The 13,065-nt window shown below is 37.5% G+C and overlaps 1 protein-coding gene across 17 annotated transcripts in view; it reads left to right on the top strand.

The window, feature by feature from the left end:
- TENM1 (teneurin transmembrane protein 1) overlaps nt 1-13,065 on the top strand; it is an 838,901-nt gene that overhangs the window by 622,441 nt on the left and 203,395 nt on the right. For 13 of the 17 annotated variants that reach the window (XM_068204864.1, XM_068204871.1, XM_068204873.1 and 10 more), the window contains one exon: nt 10,018-10,278. The exons of 1 other annotated variant lie outside the window; for it this stretch is intronic. In XM_068204864.1, the coding sequence (XP_068060965.1) occupies nt 10,018-10,278 (261 nt within the window). Of the gene's footprint in view, nt 1-9,411; nt 9,556-10,017; nt 10,279-13,065 lie in introns of all 17 variants that reach the window. 3 more of the 17 variants (XM_068204878.1, XM_068204877.1, XM_068204879.1) reach the window with 3 other exon arrangements.

Below are 13,065 nucleotides of genomic sequence, written 5' to 3'. Positions count from 1 at the left end.
TCACGGGCTCACAGCTGTGGAACCCAAGGTATATTAGCTATGAAGAGAGTCACCAGTGTGCAGCTTCTCTTCCACAAATAAAATGTCTGAAAGGTAGATGCTGAAAAACTTTAGAAGCAGTTTTTATGGGCAGTGCAATACTTTTGGTAATTCTTCCTGTGGCTTTGAGTCTTTTAAGATACAAATAGTTTCATTTTCTGATTTTCTTTTTCAGGATTTACCTATCAAAGTTGGTAACAACTTTGAGCTCTCTCATGTTAGGTAGTCAGCCTCCCAACCATCTTTCTGTGCATTTGCAATACATATGTATCCATTTTTTTTGATGATGGAGGGGATTTGGTTTTAGTTGTGGATAGTCAACACTACCCGTGGTTTGCATGAGAAAGAGCAGGTGCCTGCCTGCTAATTGTCAACACTGAGAAATCACATTTCAGTGTCAGTCAGTGCCTTGTCATTTCCCAGGTATCAATTGTATGGCTGTGTCTTTGTGAAAGATTAAAAAACACCTGGTTGAATCTCAGGCTGGAGGTTTCAAAGTCAGGGACTAGAATAGCTGCTAAAATGGGTGCCATTTAGGAGCAATTTTGTATTTTAAAACAATTACAGCTCTCATTAAGAAAGGGCAGAGAAACTAAAGAGGTCTAGAGCTGTAAAAATTATAGCCAACTGCTCCTAATGATACTGGAGAAATTTTACCATGTCATGACTGTGTTCCCAAAGTTTGCATAAGTTTTGAAGCCAGGTCATGGGATCTTACACTTGTTTAAACATCATGACAATATACAGAGGTCCTTTGATTTGGTCATCTTTGGAATTTCCTCATGCTTAATTCCCTTTGATGCAGCACTGGAATGATGGTGGCACTTCCTTCCTTGGGAGACCCGTATCAAATCTCAAGATGGAAAATCTTGTAGATACCACATTGTGTGCTTGGGAACTATCATGCTGACAAAATGTCTCAGATTTTCATCTTTCCTTAGTAATCATGATGTGCATTTTAGGATACTATATGTTTTAAGAAGTATTTATTTAACTTAATAATGATGTTGTGTGATAGTGATGCAAGATTACCCCAAAATTATTTTCTGCTGGAATGGTGCCACCACTTTCAGCTGACTTCCTTTGATGCATTTTGGTGGTATAAACCCGAATATTTTTGGTTTGCAGTTGCAGATACAGAATGTAGTAGTCTTTATAACTTATATAATTGCCTTTAGAAATACAGTGTAGAAGAATGAGTGTCTGGAAATATCAGAAAATCTGATCTTGAAAGAAAATTATTTAAACAGTTGAAAAAAGTTGTTGTGATTGTATGTGTAAAAATACAATAAGCAAACTCAATGATTTTCATTCAATTGTTCTAATATTAAACTTCAGCAGAGCTGACCTTTAGGTCTGAACTGCTGTTATTGAAATTTCTTTGGTAAACTGAACACTTGAGGAAAGGAGGGAGCAGAAGTGGTCAGAATTACGTGAAGGCAGTTAAACCTCCCATCTCTTGATCAGATGGAACATTTGATGACAAACCCCTCAAGAGAGTTGGGGGGAAGAGGGGCTGTTTGACTGACAAGCCGTGTCCCCAGTCGGCTGATCAAATGGAACGGACGTGCCAAGTTGTCTTCCCTGTGTTCTCACTGATGTCAGATTGACAGCAGGATGTAATTGGATGGGAATGGAAGTGCTGAGGAGCTTGTGCACATGCTTGTGCTTTCTCTTTCTTCTTCCAACATTAATGTGAAGGGTGAATTTCTTTGTATGAATGTTCAATTTAAATTTAAAAATACACTGCTTTCATAGTATATGTTAATTTATTAAGTCTGACTTGGGTTTTTTTTCCAGTGGAAAAAACCACACTAAAAGGCTGTTGGTAAATTTGTGGGGAAAATGAAATATTTTAACAGTGAAAAATCAATTCATAGATTGGGTTTTCAAAATCACAGAACAAAGCTAGGTTTCCAGTTTTATTTTTGAGGCATAACCCTGTGTCTCTTGAAACCCTCACCTAAGAGAGAGTTTTAAAATGCTTCATAGTCTGGTAGTCTGAACAGCAGTCATACTCTGTAGGATTCTGATTCTCTTCATAAAGAGCCCTGGGCACACTGATCTAATTTGGCCCTTCTTTGAGCTGGGGTTGTGCTGTTGACTGCCAAAACTGGTTCCAATTTCAGTTATCTGTGGGTGTTAGACATCCTACCAAGAATTCAATGGATGTAAATTCCAAATTTGGGCTTCATTAGACAGTCTTTTTAGCTGGGTGCTTGGGAAGGATATCAGATATACCTTCAGGATGGGCAGCATTTGTGGGGTTGATCCCCAAGACCTGAAGAGGTTGGCTGGCAGAATGTTTGTTTCTGCTTGCTGTGCCAGCACACCAGGCAACTCTGGAACCTGCAGACTGGGATTTGTCAAGCTTGAATTGGACATGGAGGGTAAGAGCCTCCTGCTGGGACCACCTCCTTGTGCCCAGGGCAGGGTGTTGCTCCTGTTTTCCTTGCTTCTGGGATGGCAGCACAGAGACAGCAGCTACTGCTCCTTGTGCCCTTGTGCTGTTCTCTGGTTCCTGTTCTCGCTGCACAAGGTGCTGCTGGTGGCTGGCAGCCCTTCCTTTAAGGGGTTTTGCCTCTATGTGCTTAGACCTCTCAGTGATACATTCTCCCTTGCAAATACTTTTTCCTAATTTTCAGCATTCTTAACAGTTAGTTGGAATGTGAAGAAATGGGACTTGGGCATTGCAGTGTTGCTGAAGCCTTTTGCTCACTTGTGCTGAAATGACTCATTCACTGATCACTCACTGAAACTGGCACAGGGCATCAAAACCACCTTCCTCTGCTCCAGCATGGCTCCCTTTGCTGCCTGTCTTCCATTCATGTCACTTCAAAGGAAGATGGCTAGTAGTACCCTTGATACTCTCTTAAGCTACTTTAAAATGATATTAGATCTCTGTAGTTCCTGGTGAAAGTTAAGGTGAGGAGCTGAGTTACTCTGATGAATCTTTTTGAGCATTGTCTGTGATCCGAGTGTCTCAGGTCTGCTGAATGTCCCTGCAGTAAAGGAGAAGATTTCTGGTAAATGGGTGTTGATAGCAGCTCTCTAAAAGTCTTTCCACCATCACAAAGTTATGCACTTGCCAGATGCTTACTCTGAGACAGTCACAGTGATCTAAAGCCTAAATGCTGCCCTGGCCCACTGGCTGCATAGAATTAACTTCTGGATTTACAGCCCTGAAAATTAAATCCTGAGTTTAGACTTCTGGATTTTTGCATGTGTAGCCTTCGAAAACTAAGACTGAAATTTATAAAGATTTTGCACATCTTTTATTTCAGAAATACTTTGATGCTCATGTATCTAAAAGTACTGTTTCGACTGCCATTTTAAAAACTAAGAAATTTCAGTATTTTGAGAAACAAACAGTGTATTTTAAATGTATTTTATAAACCAGAATCAAAACCATTGATAGAAATTATTTTCATATCTTTGTCTCTTTTTTTTAGGACTCGATAGCTGTCATGCTTAGATGTCACAGACATCTAAGACTGAGATTGGAATGAAAGGGATTTTGGTTTAACTTTCAGAAATTACTACCAAAAAAGTGAATTCAAGTAGTGATAGAGCAACAATCTGAGGGTAATTTCACTTCAAAGAATGTTGGTACTCTGTTTGCACTCTAATAATTTTGTCAGCCTTTCTTTGAAGTGCCATCCAGACTTGAAAGCAAGACAGAATCACAACATCAGCTTTGCCTGTTGAGAGCTGTGAATGCACTGGACTAGAGGCAGCAGTACTGTACCCCACTGCTTCACACCCCCTGGTTAATCTGCAGGAAAACCATTTGTTCATATGAAACTCTTTCAAAGGGAAAGTTAGTTAATCTGCTCAAGATAGTTTGATTCATAGTTCTAGTGCCCTTCATGAAAGTTTTAGTTATGGCTAGGTTTAATTTTGAAAATTTAATCACAAGAAGAAAAGATTCATTATCTGTTGCTTCCTTCAAACACAAATGTAAATGCCAAAACTTGTAATAGAGAAATTATTATAGAGCCAAGGAACCTTTAAAATACTTGAAAGAAAATTGGAATCCTTTTCTCTTATGATAGAGTTTTTGGAAACAGATTTTTTTTTCTTGAAAATTCTTAGCTTCTTAATAGATTATTGCATATGGAGAATGAAATTATATGTGAATCTATTACAAGAAAAGCTTTTCCAAACTATATTTTAACTGTAATACTAGAAGAATTCAATTTATCTGCATAAATGATACTGAGGATCTTTCGTATCTGTGATAACTATATTTCTTTTTATCTTCTTGTCTTTAGTAGGGTAGAGTTAGTGTGATCATTATTTGAGAATAAGTTGGTTTCCTTTATCTGAAATTTAAGTTAAATGCTAATTCCTGGCATTTGCTATGGTTTTATAACTCTAAAATTCATTAAAGGAGAGATATTTATGAGTACCTGCAGTAGAATTTCTCTTTAACAGAATCCTGTGAATGGAAGTATTTTACCTCATAAAGCCACACTTTGGAGTTGGAAAGGCTGTACCCAGCAATAATTCAGATGTATTTGAATTTAAAGGATTAAATTTCTAACCAATATTGTACTGAGAGTGTTTCTTTCTAAATTAAAATGAGACCTGCTGCATCCACACTGTAGTTACAAAGATGCCTCCTCTGGCATCTTGTTAGTCGAGAAACTCTTGAAAAACAAAATGTCTAACAGTAAGAATTTCAAGTGATCTCCAAAAAAAAAAAACTCTCTGCTTCTGGGGACAGAGAAAGTTTGTCTGTGTCCCCATAGGATCAGGATGATTTCTGGGCAAAAATTCCTTATTTATGTTTATTTCAATAGTAGTAAAAATAAATATTATATCTGAGGACTCCATGAGAATATTTTAATAGGTTCAGTCTATTTCTGTGCTCTTTATTTAAGCTTGAAGAATTAGTCTGAAGAAAAGACTAGAAAGATATTTGCCATGAGGCATGGGTTGGAACCTCATCCTCTGGTACCTCTAGGGAAGGACCTGAAGAATAAAGACTTTTTCTTCCTTATAAATTTCACAAGCCAAAGAGTTTCCTGAAAGTGCAGCCTCCTTTCCTAAATCCCTTAGCTGCCTAACCTGCAAATTTCACTCCTTAGTGTTGGAACAGACTCTGATTCCTCTTTTATTCCTCCTTTAGTTGTTATAGCTGGTATTTTTGAACTTTCTATCATCTCTGCTGGTAACTTGAGGTTAATGTAAGAAAGTAAGCTATATAAATAAGGAAATGCAAGGAAAAGTTGAAATACAGCAAAATAAAATGTACAATACAATGCATTTGCTATCAAAGTATAAGTATTCAAATGGAATATTTTATATAGCTGTTATTTATGTGTAATATGTATATCAATTTTTATTTATTAAAAGATATATGCGGCTGAGAAACAGTTCCAATAATGTGGCAATAATACAACTGCTGATAAACATGAGATTTCTAAAACAAATTAATGCATCAGTGTAATGCATTCTTGAAAAATAATTTATTTTTGGCTTCTTCCTCAATGATTTTTGTACAGATGATTACTGGAGCTTAATTTCATTGAATTATATTGTCCTAGGAAAGATGTGGTATGCTCTCAACATGGAAAGAAGTAAGATCTTTGACTAATGAGAAGCATATACACAAAAGCATTCAAAAATATATGTAGCAGGTTGTGTTTCAAGAATGCCTTTATGAAGCAGCTTAAGATCTCTGCACATTTAATTCTCAAGTCCAGCAACCAGGCAGTAAGCCACAGTCCTCAGGTGAAAAATGAGAAATTTTAAGGGCCGTTGAACATATGAAATTTAGCAGAGTGCTCAATAGCCCTCAAAATTTCTCATTTAGGAGAATGCATATGCATTGCTTCCAAAAATGAAGGCAAACTTCACTTTCCCCATTTGATTTACATTTTTTCCTCACTCCTTCCTTCCCCTCCCTCCCTCCCAGTGTCTCTGAGTCTCTTATAGCGTGAGCAGCTGGTCTGCCTTTCTGCTTGTTTTGCAACACACATAATACACCTGCAGATTAAAGCACTGGACTAAGTTCAGTGTGAAAAAATATACACCAAGTTGAGGTGCAACACTAAAACCCCAACCCATAAACAAAAGTGCATGTTTGGGATATTTTTTCCCTTACATTCCTGATATACTCCCTCAGACACAAGCATAAACATGACACTGTTCAGGTTAATGTGTATTATTTGCCTTTCTGGAGTTCCTTCCTTGTTCTCCTCCCCAGACTCTGATATTCCCAGTGTTTTCAAAAACCCAGTCTGAAAGAGGACACTAAGACAAAATAAGTATCGTGGATTTAAAATTCCAAGACTGATATTTTCTCCTTGCCTTTGAGCCTACTTAGTCTCTTTTATAATTTTATATTTGCAGAAAGAGTAATTTGTGGTTTTTTCATCCAGAGAATTGATTTTGTGTGTGTTTGAGCAGGGAGCATTCTCAGAGTAAGAACCACCTCATACCAAGAATCAAGAATAAAACTCATTTGTGAATCAGTGATGTTTAAAGACTTTTACAATCAATAAATTGCAATTGCTTAATTATGTGATGGAGTTCATAAAAGGCACCTAATTGCAAGATGTCAAATTATTCCAGTTTATAAATAAATTATATTTTTCTGTAAGCTCTTTATCTAGTTGAACACATAGGTCAATTAAGTAATTTAAATTAATATTTATCATTCTGTTACTAATACAAAATAATAATTTTCCATAAGGGAATAGGAAGACTGGAAAGGAAGGTTCTTAATGCCCATCACTATTTATACTCTAGTTTTATGTTTCTTCTATCTTCTTTGTTTGGATTTTCTGTATTTTTTCTGTATTTTTGTTTGTTTTTTCTGTATTTTACATATTTATTTATTGAAATAAACATTTGTTTATACTCCCAGTTAGTTGGTTGAAATTAGCAGAATTCTTGGCATAGGGCAACTGTGAGGAGATTCCAAAAGTCCTCCAAGTCCAAGTTTGCAGAATTATTAGGTTGGAGAGAAGGGCCTCTGTGGTCTTTCACTAGGGTAACTTTTTTTTGTTTTGTTTTTTTAACCGGTGCGAGAAAAAATAAAAGAGTTGCAGAAAGAGTGGCTGGCACACAGTTACTCCTGATACAATGGAAGATGCAGTGCAATAAGTGCTTTGTACCTGCATGAAAATCCGAACAACTGTACTGGTGGCTAAATTGATGCCACAGTAAATAAACCCTTCGTGAGCTGCCTGGCGTTTTCAGTAGCTTTGTGAGCAAAGCTGAAGCTGTTAGAACTGCCTGGTCAGCTGCCCAGTTCTCATATCAGCCTTAAATAGCAGAGGCGCCACTCTCCAACTTCTCTTTAACTGCTTATCTCTGAAGATTTTTTTTTTAATAGAAAATTGTATGTAGAAGTAGAAAGAAAAGGGGTCTGTCAATTGAAATGCTGATTTTTTTTTTAACAAGCCTTCTTCATGCATCACTTTTTGAAAAAACAAATTAGTATCAATGTGAGATAAAGTATTTGTTTTTTAATGGTTGTGTTACAACAGGCTCCATGAGGGTCCAGAGTTGAAAATCCTTTCATCATCTTCTTAACTGCCACTTCTTTTCCTTTGTCCTCTATTCATGCAAAACCTTGAATTTTGTATTAATGTTCTCTCATTTCTCTTGTGACTGTGTCTTTGTGGTAATACTGAATCTATCATAAATCTACTTGAACCTTATCTCCTTGTGGAAATATGTAGTATGTTAGGTAAAAAGGTTAGATATGCAGACTAAAAGCAGCCACTTCTGCCGTTGTAAAAGCTTTTCAGCAAATTCATCCCGTGGGAGTTAAAATCCTGCAAAGGCTTGTATACTTAAAAAATAGACTATTAAGGCAATAGATTGTGTTAAACTTGAGTTGAACATGAGTTATAGTATAAAAAGTCTCTTTCACAAAAAAAAAAAAAGGGAATTAACATACAGACTGAAGGGTAAATTCTGTCCTTCTTAAAAATGTGTAATCTAATTAGCATTTTGTGGGATTTACTGGGATGAATCTTCCCTGTGGCATATGCAAATGCAAACAGGGAGAACATGGGCTCCAGGCTGCTAATGGCAGACATCTGCCTGGAGGGACAGCCATGTAAAAAAATGCCTGCATCCTTGTCCCCTGAGGACCTGGCATCAGCTGAGGTGATTCTTGAAGTTGCAGGAAAATTTTTAATTATGGGAAAGTTCCTCGCATGGTGAAAATAAGCAAAGATCTCTTTTAAAGGGGAAGAAGGATCAGATGATGTTTCCTTAAATCACACCTGTTGTAAGGCAGACAAAGTTCAAATGCCAAATATTCCCTACGCAACTGCTTCCAAATATTTTGGCTCTTTTCTCTTAGCCATCTCCATCAAACTTTGGAGTCAGTCTCGGTGCATTTGAGAGGCTTGGAGGACCGGGCTCATGAAAGTACATCTCAGCTTCTCAAGGATAGGGCTGAGACCACATCCTCCTCTTATGAGCAAGAGGCAAAGACCAGAGTGGTGATGGAGCACTTGGGATCATCCCCACACCTGTCTTGCTGCTCCAAAGGGAACAGGAGCAGTGGTGGCTGGTGCTGCTGGGATTCAGCAATAGCAGGCAAGACAGGGTGACCTTCCATGACTCCTGTAGGAAAGTGAGGCTGTGGCCATACTTTTCTGTTTGCTGCCGGCCTTCTTCCCTTGCCCTCCACAAATGAGGTTGCTGTTCCCTGAGCTCAGAGCCAAGACTACAGCCAAGACCTTCAGGAATTTTTGGATGGCAAAAGAAAGATGTGTAGAGAGAGATGAATTACAATTTCCTCAGGTGGTTCAATTTATATCTTAGCATTTGGTTTTTAGGTTTTGGTTGATACCTTCAAGAAAATACTAGGGCTTTTTATTATTTCAGGGAGAGCAATTAAAATCAGAATCATTCCTCTCACTAGCTGGTAAGTGGATTAGTTTGGCAAATTAAAGCTTTGGTTTGGATGACAGTAGAAAAGAGTATTTGTCCTTAGTCTTAAACAATGACTCTTGTCTCTAATGTTTCTTTTCTAGAAACTGAAATATTGTGTGCATATTTGATATTGTATTTAGTCTCTCAAGATGGTATCCCAGGTCTGATGTTCAATTAGGAAGTGCAGTTCTGTAATCCTTATTTAATTAGAACTCCCTGTCATAGTCCCTGTGAGTTGCATTTGTAATTGTATTCTCACAAGTGAGAATATGCAGAGGCTACCTCAAAGGGGAGTTGCAATTTGCTGATGTGTGTTACTTACCTGTAGTTCTTCGAGAATGTTTCCTCTGCATATTCACATTATGGGTCCTGTCCACCTTCTGTTTGTCCTTGGATTTCTGCTGCCCAACAGCTGCGGCGTTCAGTAAGGATAACTTGTAGCACTGTACAACTCTCAAATCTCAGATGGCTTGGTGTCATGAGATGGCCCTTGTACAGTCCTAGCAGTCACTGCTCTTCTAGGAGGTTCCTGTAGGCCACCAGCACTGGAGAACCCAAACCCACTGGTGTGAATATGCAAGGACAGCACTCTCAAAGAGCAAGCCAATGGTAAGTACCCTTCCTTTGTCTTCCACAATAAACCGAGTATTTTAAATGTTATTTTTTAAGTTTTCTATTGGCAAATTTGCTACACTTTCCCTAGGATAAAAACATACTGAGATTAATTTATAGCTGTTGCCTTCCTAGCAAAACGTGAGAAAGTATCTGTGTTTGCAGATGCTCACTTCAGTTGTAAATTGATGTGCAGCTATCAGTGTGTGGGTGTGCACATGTTTGAGCTATAATACATATTTCTATCAGACAAAAAGGCACAATTACTGTGTAGCACTATATATTTTACTATATATTCTTCTAGTTGTATTACCTTTAGATAGCAGAGTGAGTCACTGACCAAAAAAGTCCTCTAATAGTGTGAAAAATGTTAATTCTCAAAACAGATTCTCCAAAAGAAAATCAAAGGTATATTGCTTTTCACTGCTACATTTTTTTCTGAACTTTTGTTTTTTCCAGACATGGAATTCTGTGAGACTCCCCATATCCTGTGCTCTGGCTATCAAACTGACCTCCATGGTGTAGCTGAGCACAGTTACCCGCTGGAGGTGGGCTCGGATGTGGACACTGAGACAGAAGGAGGAGCATCCCCGGACCACGCCCTGAGGATGTGGATGAGGGGCATCAAATCAGAACACAGCTCCTGCTTGTCCAGCCGGGCAAGCTCTGCATTGTCCCTCACTGACACTGACCATGAAAGGAAGTCTGATGGGGAGAATGGTAATAAAGAAATGCCTCTAATGTACTCAATAGTAGTAGTAATTTATTCAGAACTTTCTTTTTCTACTTCTCTTATTTTCCTTTTTTCTGTTTTTTTTTCCCTCTTTTGTTTTCTTTCTCTTTTCCCCCTTCCTTCCTAGATCCCTGTACTGTAAGTAAGATGAAGGGGTTGTTTGCTGTGTGTATTGTATTTATAGTTTAGACAGAAAATAAGAGAGAAAAATGAAACTGTGATTTTGTTCAAACATAATTCCTCTAGAGATGAATAACTTTCCCACATTCTTCATTTTTATGTCATAAGACATTTATCATTTGAATTTTCTGATCTATGAATTAGGTTCTAAAATCTATATATGTACATTTATATCACATTTTGCATACAGTTGCTCCTGTGACTTCTGGATATGGCTTTAAGGCTCTTCGACCAGGTGACTTGAGAAAGACCACCTGCAGTCCTAAATTCTCTGTTTACCTCTAATCTTATGCTACACTTTAAGACATGTCTTTATCAGTAGGACAGACTGAACAGGTCTTTGTCATGTCTCAGTTCTGTATTTCTCTGCATATAGAGAGTGGGCTTGTGGGTCACATGGGCTTGGTTTTTGTGTATGTGTGTTTTCTAAATATCCATTCTCATTCAGGATTTTTTACTCATTTGCTTTTCTTACCATTTTGTGTGTCACAGAAGGGAAGAATGTGTATTTAATTAAGTAATGTGAGGAATTAGTATTTTTTTACTCTGCATTAAAATTGATTAAAAGCTACTCTGTTTCCTTACAAAGTATAGTAAGTAAACAAATTTATCATGCTTAAGATCAACAAGCTTAGCTGATATTTTAATTTCTGTGTTTAGTAGCTGCATGTTGTGGCAAGTCTAGATGTCATTAAATATTGACATTCCAGTGTTGACAATGACATATTTTAGTGCCTCTATAGTCATAAGGTTCATACAACTGAAAAAGGTTTCATTCAGTATAAATGGCATTTCTATACTTACATGTTTGAATTTATCAAATATGAAGCTCATAATTATATAATTTCACCTCGATGTCAGCCAGTAGCAACGATAATGTCCAATACAGGCTCAAAAACATTTCATTATCTGGTTGAGGTTAAAAAATATTTTAGTGCACAGCTTATTTCTAATTAAATATTCCTTTAAGGATTAGGCATTCTGCGCTACATTTTATTATGCTGCTGGAATCAGTTAATTTTTAGATGCCACCCCATCTCCAGTGTGCAGTGGCTGCCTGTCTTCCAGCTTCCTGTTTCTGTGGGATCCATCCTCTGCAAAGTGTTTATTGCATAGAGAGGTTTTGTTTGGGCTTGAGGGAGGTGTGTGTTTTTGTTTCCCTAGAGACACTGGATTTTAGGTGGTGGCTGAAGGAGTCTGGTCTGCCTGGCATTGGTCAGCCCTTAACTGTAAAAATGATTGAAAGGGAATGCTTAATGGAAGGAATGTGGATACTTGTGCTGTTTAGACTAAAAAATAGACATTTCTCCTGTAAGGTCCTGGGAAGCAGAAGTATTGAAAGCAAATTATGCATGTAACAGAGTTCTGTATTTCAGTCTGGAGTGCAGTGGTGCAGCTGGGTGTTGATGATATTTTGCTTAGTACTACATGTACCACTAAATAAGTAATCTTCTGTAGATGAAAATTACTGTAAGTAGTGCACCTCCATCATCTTGCACAGATGTAGCAAGAACCATGGGTTAAGTGTTGTTAAGATAGGGACACATAACACTGTGCTTCCCCACCAAAGAATGCTTTCTTCTAAAGGTTTGTCTCTGAGAAAGATTTTAATCAATTTAAAATGGTGTAGATAGTCTTTTTGTATGTGGCTTTAATATTTCATTTCTTGTAATCCTTATAACAATTTTTAAATCAGGGATTCATGTTTGAGGTGCTTGAGTACCAGTTTTAACTAAATAGTTGAGAGAGGAAAGCGAGGGCAAGAGCAAGTTGGAAGAGAGAGAAACTGAGAGCACAAGTTCACTTGAATTCTTTAAATGTCTTCAGGCAGGGCCAACTAAATAAGTATCAGTGCTTCCTGTGGTGCTGAGTCATTATAATAATTACAGTCTTGAAAGTTAAGGTCTGAATAAATTTGAACACAGCAGTTCAAGCTATATTTGTTTATATTATCTATTATTTCACAGGTAAGTTCATAGCCAAGGTTCCTGATCCAGAGAGCAGTGTGTTTTTCATCTGGATTGGCACTCAGCAACAGAGCACTCTTTGAATACAGAAGTTCATAAATCTCTACTTAAATTATGTCATAGATGGCACAGCTTCCTGTTCCTATGCAGTCCTGTGTGCCAGGGGCTTTATCAGAGAGCCACAAGTACTGCATTTATCCTTGTCAGTTTCTGCCATGGAAATGTATTTTTTTTGTGCCTGCCAGTAACTACTCTGGTGTGAAAATGGGAGCGTGCAGAAGATCTGTTGCTGGAAGTACATGAAATATTCTTTTCCATTATACTTCCTAATTTCTGTAAAAGTATTTAGCAATTCTGGATTTCAAGGGGTTGACTAAATGGTATGTGAATGCAGCTATTTGGAACTGGAGTAAAATTAATGAGAAAGGTACAGTTGTTGCATGATTTGAGAAAACATTGTTGTCCATATTTTGAAAGAGTCAGCAGGGTTTCGGGTTTGGGTTTATTTTTTTTCTTCCTCTATGAACACGGTTTTTGCTACAAATGCTGAACAGGTATTTTTGTGGTAATAACTGGGACAATTAATTGTGTGGACTCCAGTAGATGGTGCTTTCAAGACAGTTTTTT

This window comes from Anomalospiza imberbis, chromosome 14 (assembly GCF_031753505.1).
Source record: "Anomalospiza imberbis isolate Cuckoo-Finch-1a 21T00152 chromosome 14, ASM3175350v1, whole genome shotgun sequence".
Taxonomy (NCBI): domain Eukaryota; kingdom Metazoa; phylum Chordata; class Aves; order Passeriformes; family Viduidae; genus Anomalospiza; species Anomalospiza imberbis.
Note: the sequence above shows the minus strand (reverse complement) of the source record. Positions and strands in the feature narration are given on the sequence as shown.